Source organism: Dioscorea cayenensis, chromosome 5 (genome assembly GCF_009730915.1).
Source record: "Dioscorea cayenensis subsp. rotundata cultivar TDr96_F1 chromosome 5, TDr96_F1_v2_PseudoChromosome.rev07_lg8_w22 25.fasta, whole genome shotgun sequence".
Classification (NCBI taxonomy): domain Eukaryota; kingdom Viridiplantae; phylum Streptophyta; class Magnoliopsida; order Dioscoreales; family Dioscoreaceae; genus Dioscorea; species Dioscorea cayenensis.
Window position 1 is genome coordinate 27,527,316 of NC_052475.1, and position 13,600 is coordinate 27,540,915.

General features: G+C 31.8%; 1 protein-coding gene across 1 annotated transcript; it reads left to right on the forward strand.

Moving 5' to 3' along the window:
* The first annotated feature begins 912 nt into the window (after nucleotides 1-912).
* Nucleotides 913-7,535, forward strand: LOC120261718 (protein BONZAI 1-like). The gene is made up of 16 exons (XM_039269701.1): nucleotides 913-1,265; nucleotides 2,659-2,706; nucleotides 3,263-3,411; nucleotides 3,528-3,576; nucleotides 4,140-4,196; nucleotides 4,357-4,542; nucleotides 4,621-4,755; nucleotides 4,831-4,892; nucleotides 4,975-5,077; nucleotides 5,175-5,289; nucleotides 5,379-5,455; nucleotides 5,560-5,697; nucleotides 5,914-6,078; nucleotides 6,151-6,264; nucleotides 6,504-6,600; nucleotides 6,999-7,535. Exons 1-16 carry the CDS (start codon nucleotides 1,101-1,103, stop codon nucleotides 7,091-7,093), a joined length of 1,755 nt encoding a protein of 584 aa, XP_039125635.1. The 5' UTR covers nucleotides 913-1,100; the 3' UTR covers nucleotides 7,094-7,535.
* The last annotated feature ends 6,065 nt before the right edge of the window (nucleotides 7,536-13,600 follow it).

Here is a 13,600-nt window from a genome sequence, read left to right on the forward strand (position 1 = left end):
ATCAATAAAAAAATCATAATTATAAAAAAACCTCATATCCTAATGTTTTTAGATATTATTGTAGAAAATGAAAGAAATTTAAAACATCTTGAGTTCAAGATTCATTCGAAGCAATAATGATAACGGGTCATCTATTATGAATATGGGCTCACAGTTCAAATTTCTCATCCCTAGTTGAAGGTGTACGAGTTGAATGATTAATGGCATGTTTGGATTGGCTTTTTTAAAGCCCAAAAGCGTTTTTTTTTATAAGTTAAGCACTTCTGGGCTTTAAAAATTATGTTTGTATTAGATTTTTTTGGTAAAAAGTTCGTCGAAAAAAATACGCTTTTTTTCGGGAAGTCTCTGAGTGAGTGCTTTTCTCAAAAGCACTTTTTAGAAGCTTTTTTTATGGATTGTAAGATTACTAAAATACCCATGTCTTTTTATAAAATTTCCCCACCCTTTCATATTCTCACTTCTTCAATGTAATTATAATTAATATAATAATAATAATAATTGTAATTATAATTAATATCATAATATATTAATTTATTATTAATTTTATTATTAGTGCTTTCATTATAATTAATACCAATGTCTAATAAGAACTTAATGAAAACTCAATGAATGCCTCATTTTAGTAATTTCTCTATCTCTAAAAGTTCTTTTAAAAATTTTCATCCAAAACAACTTTTACATATATAAAAAGTCGCTTTGTTTTTAAGTTATCCAAATATAAAAATACTTTCAAAAGACTTAACTTATTTTTCTTAAAAGCATTTTTAAAAAACGCTTCTACAAATTAACTCTTTTTCTAAAAGCTAACCCAAACAAGGCCTAATTCACGGCTTTTGCGTACGCCCCTAAAGTATATAGGGTTCCCAAAAACCATCCTCGAGAAAGTAAGGCAAGGGAGGTCCAAAATGGTAATTTCGACCATAGACAAGGACTGGTCTCACTCTCTCTCTCTCTCGTCTTCAATCGGGCCTCCAACTACGCGCTTTCTCTCGTCACAGCGCCGGCCTCGCCGTTGTCTATAAATAGCTTCCCTCGTCCTCCTTCCCGCTTTTCATCTCTACCTCTTCGATCTCGTTTCTAGGGTTTTGGACTTCGGTGCCATGGGGAACTGCTGCTCTGGCGATGTGGCGGGAGGGCGGCAGGCCGTGGGGGGCGCTGCCACTTCCGTCGGAACCGGTGCGACGGGGAGGAGTGACGCTGTGGATGCTGTAGATCACTTCCTAAAGTCTCGTGGTGGATTTCGTAGGCCTTGCTCTCAGATCGAGGTCTGTTTCCCGATTTTTGTGGCTTAATGGCTTTCTTTTGTTTTGTTCACTGTCGTTTGGTGGATATTTGTCTCGATTATCTTCCTGAGCCGCTTGGAGATGGAATTTAGTAGTGTTTAATCCGCTCTAGGTGTTGTGCATTTGGAATTTTGTTTTTGATTTGGTTGAGATTAAGTTGCTGTGTATTGCTTCAGTGAATTGTGAGTGAAAACTGAGGATTGTGATGATCAGAGTAGCGTAGCTCGCGATGTTCATTTATGGATTATTGGTTCCCGAATTTCTAGCATTTAGTTTTCCCTTATTCTTGTTCATGCACAGACACCATTCTCATTTTGAGTATCAGGACAATGATTCAATGTCTGGTTCATGTCCGAGAATCCAAAGTGTTCTGAATTTGAAATCTCTTCTTTGAGTAGGCGGGCCCCAATGTATTTTCGGATTAGGATTGTTTCCCCTAAACAATCTCTCCATCCTTCTTGTTATTTATGGCCGTGCTGTGTAAGTTTGATTCTAGGGCTCAATGCAGTCAGCTGATCAAGCTCCTTATTAAGAAACAGAACTTTTACAAGTTAAATTTAGTAATTGTCTCCAATGTCAATTCTTGCTTGGATCGATTTACATGTGAATTCAAATGTGGCAGAATTGAAAAAAGGCAAGATTTTGGAAATAGCTTGGAAATTTTTCTATTGCATTTTATGTTCGTATATTGATTTACATTATCTTAGATGATCAATTGTCCTTCTGTGAGAAATTAATGTAGGATTCTGTTGAGTTAAAAAATATATTTATATATATTACATACTGAGGATTGTGATCTTGTAAAAATATTCTTCAAGATCTTATTAAATTTCTCAACAGTTCTTGTCATATTGTCTTTGGTCATTTCATATTATCTTTAGTCATTTCTTCCTCACTTGGCTTGATTTGAGTTGCCATTGAATGCTTTAACCTATATAATAGACAGTAATTATGTTTGAACTTTTTTATATTTATTTGCTAATACATAAGCAACATAAACCCCCCTTATAGTTGACGAAGAACATCCTCATGTCTACCTTACTTTATTTACTCTCAAAGGTCCACATGTGTGAAGAGAAGTTATTTACAACCTTTCTGTTGTGGATTTAGATCAACTTAGCACAAGATTGCCTTCTTATTTTGTTATGTGGATTTTATTTAATAACCATATTCAAGAATTATGCTTAAAAATGTTTGTTTCCTACTGAGCAGATTTTCATTCTTCCATTCCATAACTAGATTTTCTATTATGAATATTCAAATGAGTATTTTGTCAAAACAAAAATTCATTCTGTAATTATTTTGGTTGACTTTTCTATGGAAAATTTTTTCTTAAATATTTTTGGTTTTTTTTTTATTTTATTTTTTGTGCCAGTTGTCTCTCTCTGCTTCGAACTTGCTCAATCGGGATATGCTCTCAAAGGTAATTTCTCACTATTGAAATTATGCTAGAAAATTTATAATTTGTCAATCCCTTGTTTCTTGATCCAGAATAATTTATTCTTGCTTAGATTGAGTGAAGTGGCATTTTCTTTACAGTTTTATGTTATATTCCTTGTGGGAAGACTGTAGTTGTTCAATTTCCGATCGTGTTATCTATGCTTCAATGACCATTGGTGTTCATTTGTTATACACTCTTATTGTTCTACCATTAACAAACTCCATGCCATGCAAGTGTTTATTTTCGGTCAGTAACTTTGTGAATTTTCCAAGGCTTAACATTTTTACATTGTGGTATTATATTTATAGTACATAATGATCATGCCCTAGATAGTACTTTTGTTGTAAAAATAAAAAAATTATTTATCTAAGTTCCTTTTTTCAATCTTGAGGCTACTATGTGAGATTCCTAATTCCAGTGATATCAAACATTTTTCATTACCATAACTCTTCACCATACTTCATGCAATAAGTTCTCTGTGTTTGATAGTAGGTGCACTTTAGCATGCATCCTTGATCAGATTCTTCTTTCCCTGTAGAGTGATCCAATGACTGTCATTTATGCAAAAAGGAAAGATGGAACACTTGAAGAGATTGGGCGCACTGAGGTTATTTTGAATTCGTTAAATCCTATGTGGGTTGTGAAGATTGGTGTTACTTACTATTTTGAGGTTGTGCAGCATCTGGTGTAAGCTTCAATGTTTATCAAATTCAAGTTTCAGCAAGTTCCTTGACTTTTTATTTTTTAAGCATTACATTTCATTGTTTGACCTTTCTTTTCAATCAATTTACTTGTTATCACAGGTTTCAGGTATATGACATTGACACGCAATTTCATAGTGTACCTGTCAAGGTAATTATGGCCAATATCTATTTAAACACGGAGTGCTTTGTCCATTAGTTTTCTTGTTTGTGGTGACGATCATGGAAGTAATCATTTATATAAAGCCATACAGGACATCCAATTGAGTTTAGTCAATGTTGGAATGAATATACTATTTTTATTATTGATCCATTGTAACCATGAAGGAGATTTGAGTTATCGCTAGAATTGCTGTTAGTTATCAACATGATTATGTTGAGTTAGCTAGGTGGCACACTAATGATTAAAATGGCATTTAAGTTTTCAATTTTGGAGATATGTTCTTACCGTTCAATGTTTCAAATAAGTTGAACAAAATGATTTTATTATTGAGATATGGTAGAAAAAGGCTTTTTTTAATTGCTGTCGTCGTCGAAATAATAATAATAATAATAATGTATCATCATCATCATTTGATTATTTGCAAAGAATTTTTAGTGAATTAAAGGGACCTCTGCATTATGATCAATTTAATTGCGGGCATGAATTTCCTTGCATTATTGCTTGGTGCATGCAATATTTTGTACATAATGCAAACACCACAAATTTTGCAGATGCTTAAGCTGGATGAGCAGCAATTTCTTGGAGAAGCCAGTTGTGCACTGTCTCAGGTATGCATGTCTACAAAATTTAATGGCAGGTCCACAGAACCGTTTTTTAGCATGTCTTGAATGTTTTTATACTATTCTACTATTTGAAACGCTTTGAATCATTATTGTGAGCCATTATTTGCGCATCAACATTTTTTTTCACTTCCATGTTTCTTTGCAGATAGTGACTAAGAGAACAAGATCATTGACTCTAAATCTTGAACGCAGAGAACATAATGGACCACCAGATTCAAGAAATTTAGGCCAGCTGACTGTCCTTGCGGAGGAGTATGCTGGTTCAAAAATCACGGCAGAAATGATTTTCAGGTGCTCAGATCTGGAAAACAAGGATCTCTTCTCAAAAAGCGTAAGTGTTTTCTTTTGATGTGATTCTTGTTTCCCATTTATGTGGAGATGTGTGTTATATTTGCCCCTCCCTTCACAGGACCCTTTCTTGGTGATATCTAAAGTTACAGAAAATGGGGTATGGATTCCAATTTGTAAGACAGAAGTGAGAAAGAATGATCTTAATCCCATATGGAAACCAGTAGTATTGAATCTTCAACAGATTGGAAGTAAGGTATTGTCATTCTTAGCCAAGCTAGTGAAAATCCTATAGACCTTTTACTATTTAACACTTATTCATCATTGGCAGGATAACCTTTTAAGTATTGATTGTTTTAACTTCAATAGCAACGGAAAGCATGATTTGATTGGGTAAAGCCCTGCCCATCTCCTCCTCCTCCTCCATCCTCTCTCTTTCTCTCTCCATCTCTTTCATGCATTGTTGATTGAACAGCAAAGTTGTCAAACCACTATCAGAGTTGGAAAAACTTCACTACAGCAAGCATGGGGAGCATTTATTTTTTCCCACTGCTGTTGGGAATGATCTTCAAAATAAGGTATTTATCATGCAGATTGAGGTGTTTTGATCATTTATGCAGTATGTTAACCGATTTAACAAATCTCAATAATTGATGATATTTTGGTGATCATCAGGTACTGAAGAGTCAGTTATTTGTGGAAAGGTTTGTTGAGAGCAAGAGGCTGACCTTCTTGGACTATATTGCTAATGGTTGTGAATTGAATTTCATGATTGCAATTGACTTCACAGGTACAGTACCACTTGATGGTTGTTGGATCAGTCTTTATGAATTATTATGTTTAAATTAGAACATTGACTCTCAAAAGTTTCTTTTTCAGCTTCAAATGGCAACCCCCGCCTTCCAGATTCTTTGCACTACATTGACCCGTCAGGTCGACTGAATGCGTATCAAAGAGTGAGGGACTTTTATATTACATCATTATAGTTCTTTTTAGCCTTGTGCTTGTTATCAAATATCTGAAAGTAGGCACAAAATTAATATTATCTATTTATTGGCAGGCAATACTTGAGGTTGGAGAAGTTTTGCAGTTTTATGATTCTGATAAGCGATTTCCTGCTTGGGGCTTTGGAGCTAGGCCAATTGATGGCCCTGTTTCTCATTGTTTTAACTTGAATGGAAGCACATACCAGTCTGAGGTAATCATTACCTAGCATTTATACATATCATAGAAAAATTGATGGCAAAATCAGTTCCAGATCAGCCCTTAGGGTGTAACTGGAAAGTGTTTGTTGTTTTATTTTCTAGTTATATTAATTGAATGTTAAAAAGTGTCATAAATTTTTGGGGGGCAGCACAATATGATTTACCTTTATATTATCTTGCAGATTTTGACTGTAGCTAATTTTTTTCAGGTTGAAGGAATCCAAGGTGTCATGTCAGCTTACATCAGTGCCCTCCACAATGTATCATTGGCAGGGCCTACCCTTTTCGGTCCAGTAATCAACACTGCTGCTCTAATAGCCAGCCAATCTGTTGAAAGCAGTCAACAGAAGTATTTTGTTCTACTTATAGTCACGGTATGAAAGAAACTTAAATTTGGTCTTTTAGGTGTAATATATTATTCTTTAATTTGGAATGATTGTCTTCAGGATGGAGTGATAACTGATCTTCAGGAAACTAAAGATGCTTTGGTCAGGGCATCTGATTTGCCTTTATCGATCTTAATTGTTGGAGTTGGTGGTGCCGATTTCAAAGAAATGGAGGTATTGCGAAGCAACAAATCCATAGAATCTTCATTAGTTCTGGGTTCCCCAGATAGTTACAGATAAATTTGTCTTCTTTATGACTTTGGTATGCTTGTTCATTAGATTGGGCTCTCTGACTATTATTAAGTCTCCATTGCTGAGCTGATAGTTTTCATTTATCATATCCCAAGTCAGTGTGAAATAACTCTTTCATATTGTTGTCTTTTCCTTTTGTCTTAACATTTTTTTTAATGTAGATTTTAGATGCGGACAAAGGGGAGAAAATTGAGAGCTTGAGTGGACGAGTTGCATCACGAGATATCGTGCAGTTTGTCCCTATGCGGGATGTTCAAGGTGTGTACCTTTTCCTCACTCTTCGATTATGTCTGCCATGGAAAACAAGGGAAACATTTTCTTGTTATAAATAAATATTCTATGAAATTGGTGAACATTACACGAAGGAAAGCCAGAAGCTGAGGCACTTGAAGATAAAATGTTTAGATAGAGTTAATAAATATACATTATTTGGTGATCTGCAATTGATTTAGCAACTTCGTAAGAAACTTAGCCCAGAAAGATGAGGCAGGTTAATAAAAATTTCAGGCCTAGTCATTTACTCATTTTCAATACTTCCATTCAGTCTCACCTGTAACCTGGATCTACAATTCAACCATATGCATTTAAAGCACATCAGATTGGGAGGTCATGTCACTCGCCTCAAAATTTTGACTTGCAAGCATTTTCAATTGCAGGTGATCAAGAATCAGTAATTCATGCTCTCCTTGCTGAATTGCCAGGGCAGTTTTTGACTTACATGCAGAGTAGAGATATTCAACCTCTCAGCTAATTTTAGTTTGCTATGGGTTTGTTTCCATCATTCAGCTTTCATCCTCTATTTTCATCTTGTGTGTTCATCATCTCCCCTTTTGGTGCCCTAGATCTTTTTTGATCACCCAAAGGCATTCATCTACTTCTTTTACCTTCCTGCCCCCATAATTTTGTTCATAATTTCAATTTTACCTTTAGCTTTCATCCTTCAAAGAGGCAAAAAGCCAAGCCCCCTGTCAATCTGGAGTTCGGCATAACAAACTCAATACAAAGGTTCTGCACGGAAAGCAAGAAACCCGAACGTTGCTGCAGAATTTTACATTGTATGTGAATATATTGTGGTTGTGCATGTTATGCAATATATAAGCATAGTCATTCTCCTGCTAAATTAGGTCTTTCCAGACTTGATTACAACATCTTCAAAATATTCAGTTGTGTTTAATTCCCAATTATTCTCTTCATTCTTATTGGAAATTTAAAAGTACCACTGATACACACATATATATATACATATATAAACTGTGGATGGATAATTTTTCTCAACTCCCAGGTCAGTGAGGTCACCATGTTTGTGTATGTTGTGTTTTCAGAGCTTTTCCTTATCATTTCATCATAGTTCATTCCAGTGCCTGAAATGTCTCTGTAAACCAATTATTAATTAGGTCAGAACTTTATTATTTTTTTATCTTCTCCCTTCCTTTATTCTTGGCTCCGTTGAGTAGGATTTAGTTTTTGTTTTTGATCAAAATGTATCTTGCCATTTTTAAGTCATGTCATCAATTATTGTGATTTAAGACTGCCGAAAATAGATGGAAACTTGGCATTTGGCGCAAGTCCTTTTAGTTTATTGATGATCCCTGAAGGCACAACAATATGACCCCACATCCCTTCTCTGATACTTTTCTTATTCTGTTTTTATTGTTCTTGCGTGAAGGATTTCCAACATCTGTCATCCTCTAGATTTGTATTGGTATAATACCCTAATTTGTCCCTCTACTTTTCTCTCTCTTCCCTTTTGGTCTCTCTACTCAGAAATGCTCCCAACTAGTCCTTCTACTTTTGAATATGTGTCCACTTAATTAGAAATGCTCCCAATTAGTCCCTCTACTTTTAAAAATGGCCCAATTAGAGGGACTAAGTGGGCACATTTTTAAAAGTAGAGGGACTAGTTGGTAGTATTTTTAACTAAGTGGGCACATTTTCAAAAGTAAAAGGACTAGTCGGGAGCATTTTTAAGTAGAGGGACCAAAATGGATGAGAGAGAAAAGTACATGGACTATTTTGGTGATTATACCATTTGTATTTTATTTTATTTTATTTTTATTTTAAATTTATATATATATATATATATTTTATTGTTACTTGCTTTGACTAACTTGCAAAGATTGCAGGGACAAGCAAACACAGTTTGTTTCTTTTAGGGAATTTATTCTTCAATAAGCTGTCATTTTTAGACTTGATTTATCTTCTTGTTTTTCAAACAAATCCACTGCCAAAAAAGAGAATTTTAGGTACTGATTTATGACAAGTACATTTTATGATAAAGAGCAATATAGGATAATCCATAATATCCATGTTTTTTATAAAAAAAAATTATTAAGCAAACAAATAAAATAAAATAAGAGATATTTAAGTTTGTGGATTTGTTTGACCTAGAGATATTGCTGAACACGCAAGTGTGTTTGTGGGTTCACAACATCAACAGAGCAACCACACATCATGTGCAGCATCTTTTAGGTTGGGTCACCTAAAAACCTAACACTCTTTGTATATTCATGCAAGCAAGGTTAAGTGTTGCATAAAATAAATAAATACCTAAATGTTGACCAGTTAGGAGTTGACCTATAGACATTTTTGGTTCTCAACTAGGTCTGTTAAGGCTCAAAAAATCTATTTAATTTTTAAATTTATTAGGCACAATTCTAATTCTGTCTTGATTGAAAAAACTACAACTTTAGCTTCAGCTTATAAAAGTAATATTATCATTATTTCATTGTTAATGCAATTTGGTGCAGTGAATATATATTGCTCAATATGATTGAATTTTATAAATTTATAAAAAATTAATTTAACAGCGCTTTGATAATTTAACAAAAGCAATGTATGATCGTTCAGCATAAGAGAATAATATTTATTTTCTACAATATTTGCATAAATTAAGGCATAATCAAAGTAAATCAATTTCTCTATATAAGAACCGGCTCCCAAACTTATCCAATGATGGGTTTCTAGATGCCATTTTTTTTAATAGATATTATTTAAAATGTGTTAAAACTCCAAATATTTCAAAATTTATTGCCTTATATAATTGAACCCTCCATGATCAAAGTGATGCATCACTTATATGATGAGCTTTATGTGCATGTGTGTGTGTGTGTCTATATATATATATATATATGAAAGGAAAAATTTATAGGCATGCTTTCATGTGAAAAGATAAGACCAACACAAGTGGGAAAGTTAATTATTTTAAATAATATATTCAAGTTCAATGCATTGTAATGCTTCATATCCTTTTCTTGTGAGCTTGACCAGTATTAATTTACAGTTGATAAGGTCACAAGAAAAATTAATCTTTTTCGTGAAACTTATGAGTGAGTGACAAGAAAAATCAACATTTTATTCGTTTAGTTCCTTCACTCAACCAAACACAAAAGGATGGGAAAAAAAATCACCATCCCTTTATTTGTACAAAAATTATGAACTGAATTATTAATTTAATAAACTTGAGATGATGAAGATGTTTGCTAGGAACTAAGAACTCCACGCCCTTGAAGACTTCTTAACTATTCTTTTAAAAGACTAGTCTTACAACTCATAAAGTAGGCTTTGGACATTTATAGTATAAACTAGAAAGATAGGTTAGGGTCTACCGTTTACTCATCTAACCTTAAATAATAACAAGTCTAAGATCGATATAATACTAATGAGATTAATCCAAGTGATAGAGATTTAAATTCTTATGTATAGAAAAATATTAACCGGAAAAGATCTATTTTTTAATAGAGCTCTAAATATTTTTTTCATATGATTCTTATAAAACTAATGTTCCAAAAAATTAAAAAAAAAATAAAATAAATGATAAACATAGGTTTGGAATTGAAGTGTAAATAATTAGATCCTCTCTGATCTTATAATAATAAAGTGGATCTTTATCCACTTTATTATTCTATGTTATTTTATTTTGATAAAAAATGAATAAATCAAGTTGATAAAAGATAAAAAATATTAATTAAGAGTACATAGACTGAATGCTATGGGAAGGAATCAAAGTTAATGTATATCTGCTTTGAGGGGTGATGATCTGGATGTTCTGTGGCAAAGATAAGACTTTGCTCTTTTCTTTGCTTCCACTTGGTCATCTTTAATTATATTATATATATATATAATTTATTAATTAAATTATATATATATATATATAGAGAGAGAGAGAGAGAGAGAGAGAGAGTAATATATAGTATTAGGATCATCTTGGAGTAAGTGCATTTGTATCTGTATCATTTAATTAATTTGACTTCTCAAATGAGTTCCATTAGTAAAATATTCATATGGTGGTCTCACAGTCATAAATAATATGGATGTAAATATTATATTTTATGTCAAAGTAGACCAGTGGAGGTTGCATAGCGTATGACATGGTATGAACTTGTCAAAAGACCATGCCTCATCTTTAATACATTTTAATTTTTTAATTTCAATTTATTGATATAAATAATAAGATGAAAAGATGGTTGATGAGATGACATACCAGGTGATCTTCCCAATCGATCTTAACTTAAAAAACAAATAATATTTAAATTCACATCATGTTATATGTTGTGTAACAGTGAGAGACTTTGGATGGACATTATTGTTTTTTTTAATTTAGAGATCAACTCATGGCGACATTTTTTAAGTAATATTTAAATTAATTTAAATACAAATAATGTTTCAAAAGACTACGATGTAATTTTAGTTGATTTTGAAGTATTTGTAACGTTGCAGGTGATATCAAACTTTTTTTTCTTTTTGAAAACAATCTCAGAAAAGGACATTAAGCAATTAGTGTTGAGGAGAACAATCTTATTATTCAATTTTTTTTTAATATTTTAAGATTTTATAGAAGTGGATCGCTAATAAATAAAGTTTTTTTTTATTTATAATGATTACTTAATTCAAATCCCAATATTTTTGTTAGAGTTATTTAGTTTAAATAGATAGCAACATTAAAAATAAATTTTTGTGTGACGGACACAATGCTGAAGGTTCAAATTTTTATTAGAGAAATTAACTCATAAGTGATAAAGTAGTCCACACACTCACACGTCATAGAGGCAGATGCTTATCACCTTTCTAAACAACAAATTTCAATATTTTAACCACCAATTATTTTATATATTTTTTTTAAAATAAATTTTTATATATTTAAATCTACACTTTTTACGCATCTAATTCTTTTAAAAAATTTACTCATAATTCTTTCAACTTATTCATATTTCTTCGTTACTTGATTCATTATAACCATTGTCTAGTCGGGTTTCTTTTTAATTCATATTTGTTAAATTCACTAGTTATATTTATTTCTTAATTGTTCATATTCTTTTATTACTTGTTCAATAGCGTGTTAATCTATCATTGTTACACCACTGGCTTATATTTATTTTTAATTATTTATATTAATTTCAAAACAGCTAAAGTTGCTAATTATCCTAATCTAGCTTGTTAGACACGCTAATCAGCGTGTTAATCTATAACTTGTTAGACTCATTTCAGCTTTCCTATTTTTTTTATTTCTCTTTACCCTTTTGATTTATGTAAGAAAAACAAACATTGTTAAAGAATTTTACAACAAATCTAATAAAAAAGGAAAAAATGAAAATAGAGAAAAATATTTAATATAAAAAAGAAAAAAATAATAACATATGCAATAAAAAAAAGGAAAATAACAAAGAGAATATCACCGTTTATAAAGTGAATGAAGGAAAAAATAGAGTACATAGAGAAAAAAATGGAATAATATTATTAATTTATAAAAATTTAAAAATTGATTTGTATTTAAGAGCACAATGGAAGAATTATAGATAAAAATAAGGATATGATCATTGCAAAGGTCATAAGGACATTCAAGGCCATTTGTGTCTGAAGAACTTTGAGTCATTTTTCCATTTAAATATTTTATAAACCTTTCTATTAATTAATTAAGTAGCATTTTAATTTAAAGTATGGAATTAGTGTTTTTAATGATCAGGAGGGTTGAATTTATTAATTAAGTTTATCAATCCAAGGAAAATTCTTAGTGAAGCATAGGATTATAAGTAACAATAATAATAATATATATTCTTTGGTACAAGAAATGAGTAACATGTGAATCATTAATTATAAATTCAAAAAAGATAAGAAGAAAGTGGAGAACAAACAAACAAGCAAACAAGAGAGAGAGAGAGAGTTGGAAGCATTTAAGTTAACAAACGATAAAAACGTTTAAATTTTCAGCATGGAAGGTGGCCAAACGCCATTAATGGCTTTGAAGGTACTTCCAAAGTGATACGTGGCCAAGTCTTTCAAGAAGATGAAGAAGATACAAAATGACAAAGCTCAAAGGTTGCCACATTCATAGATAGATCTTGAGAGAAAGAGAAAGAGAAAGAGAGAAGAATAAGGAAATAGGAAAAGGCCAAGATAGCAAAAGCAAAGTGATAGATAGATAGATAGATAAATAGATAGGTTGTAGATAATGAGTTAAAAGTTTGGGGAGTCCGAGCGAAGCAAAAGAAGACGTCAAATGTCTCACTCAATAGGAAACAAAGACACGGAACGTCCTTTGTTTTTATAATCAAACTCATTTATAATATATATATATATATAGCTTTGTTCATTATTATTATATATCCATTCTTCTATGACTTGTTAGAAAAAACAATATATAATATAATATAAATTTATGGGGAGTTTGAGTTTGAGTTGTACTTTTTTGATGTATTTGCTTACGCATGAGAAAACACATGTATAAATATAATCTAAAGATACCCATACACAAGACTTGACAAGTGACCACCAATTTAATTACAATATAGCTATCACAAGTTCATAGACACATACATACGTATGTATGTATACATTTATACCAAGTATATATACTAACATATACATACTCCAAAGAAAATAGCAAAAAAAACTCTCAAATTAAACCTTGGGAAGTGACAACCCATGTTGGCACTTATTTATGAAATCTTTGACATGTATATATATATATACGTGTAGGTATGTAATACCGACAAGTGTTTATGAAAAAGCTCTCTTTCTCTTTATATTAATTAGTACTATATATTAAGCAGGTTATGTGTCTCAATCAATTTTAAGATTATTCAATTATAGCTTTTGACTCTGAAATTTTTATTTTTGATCAAGTCCAAAAAAACCCAAACATGACCCGTAACCCTAAAATTAAGTAGAAGTTGAGATATATGGTGTTTGAATATAACACATATTCGCTTATTATATATAATGTCACAATATGATAAAGAAGTTTTGACAAACCCCCAATGCA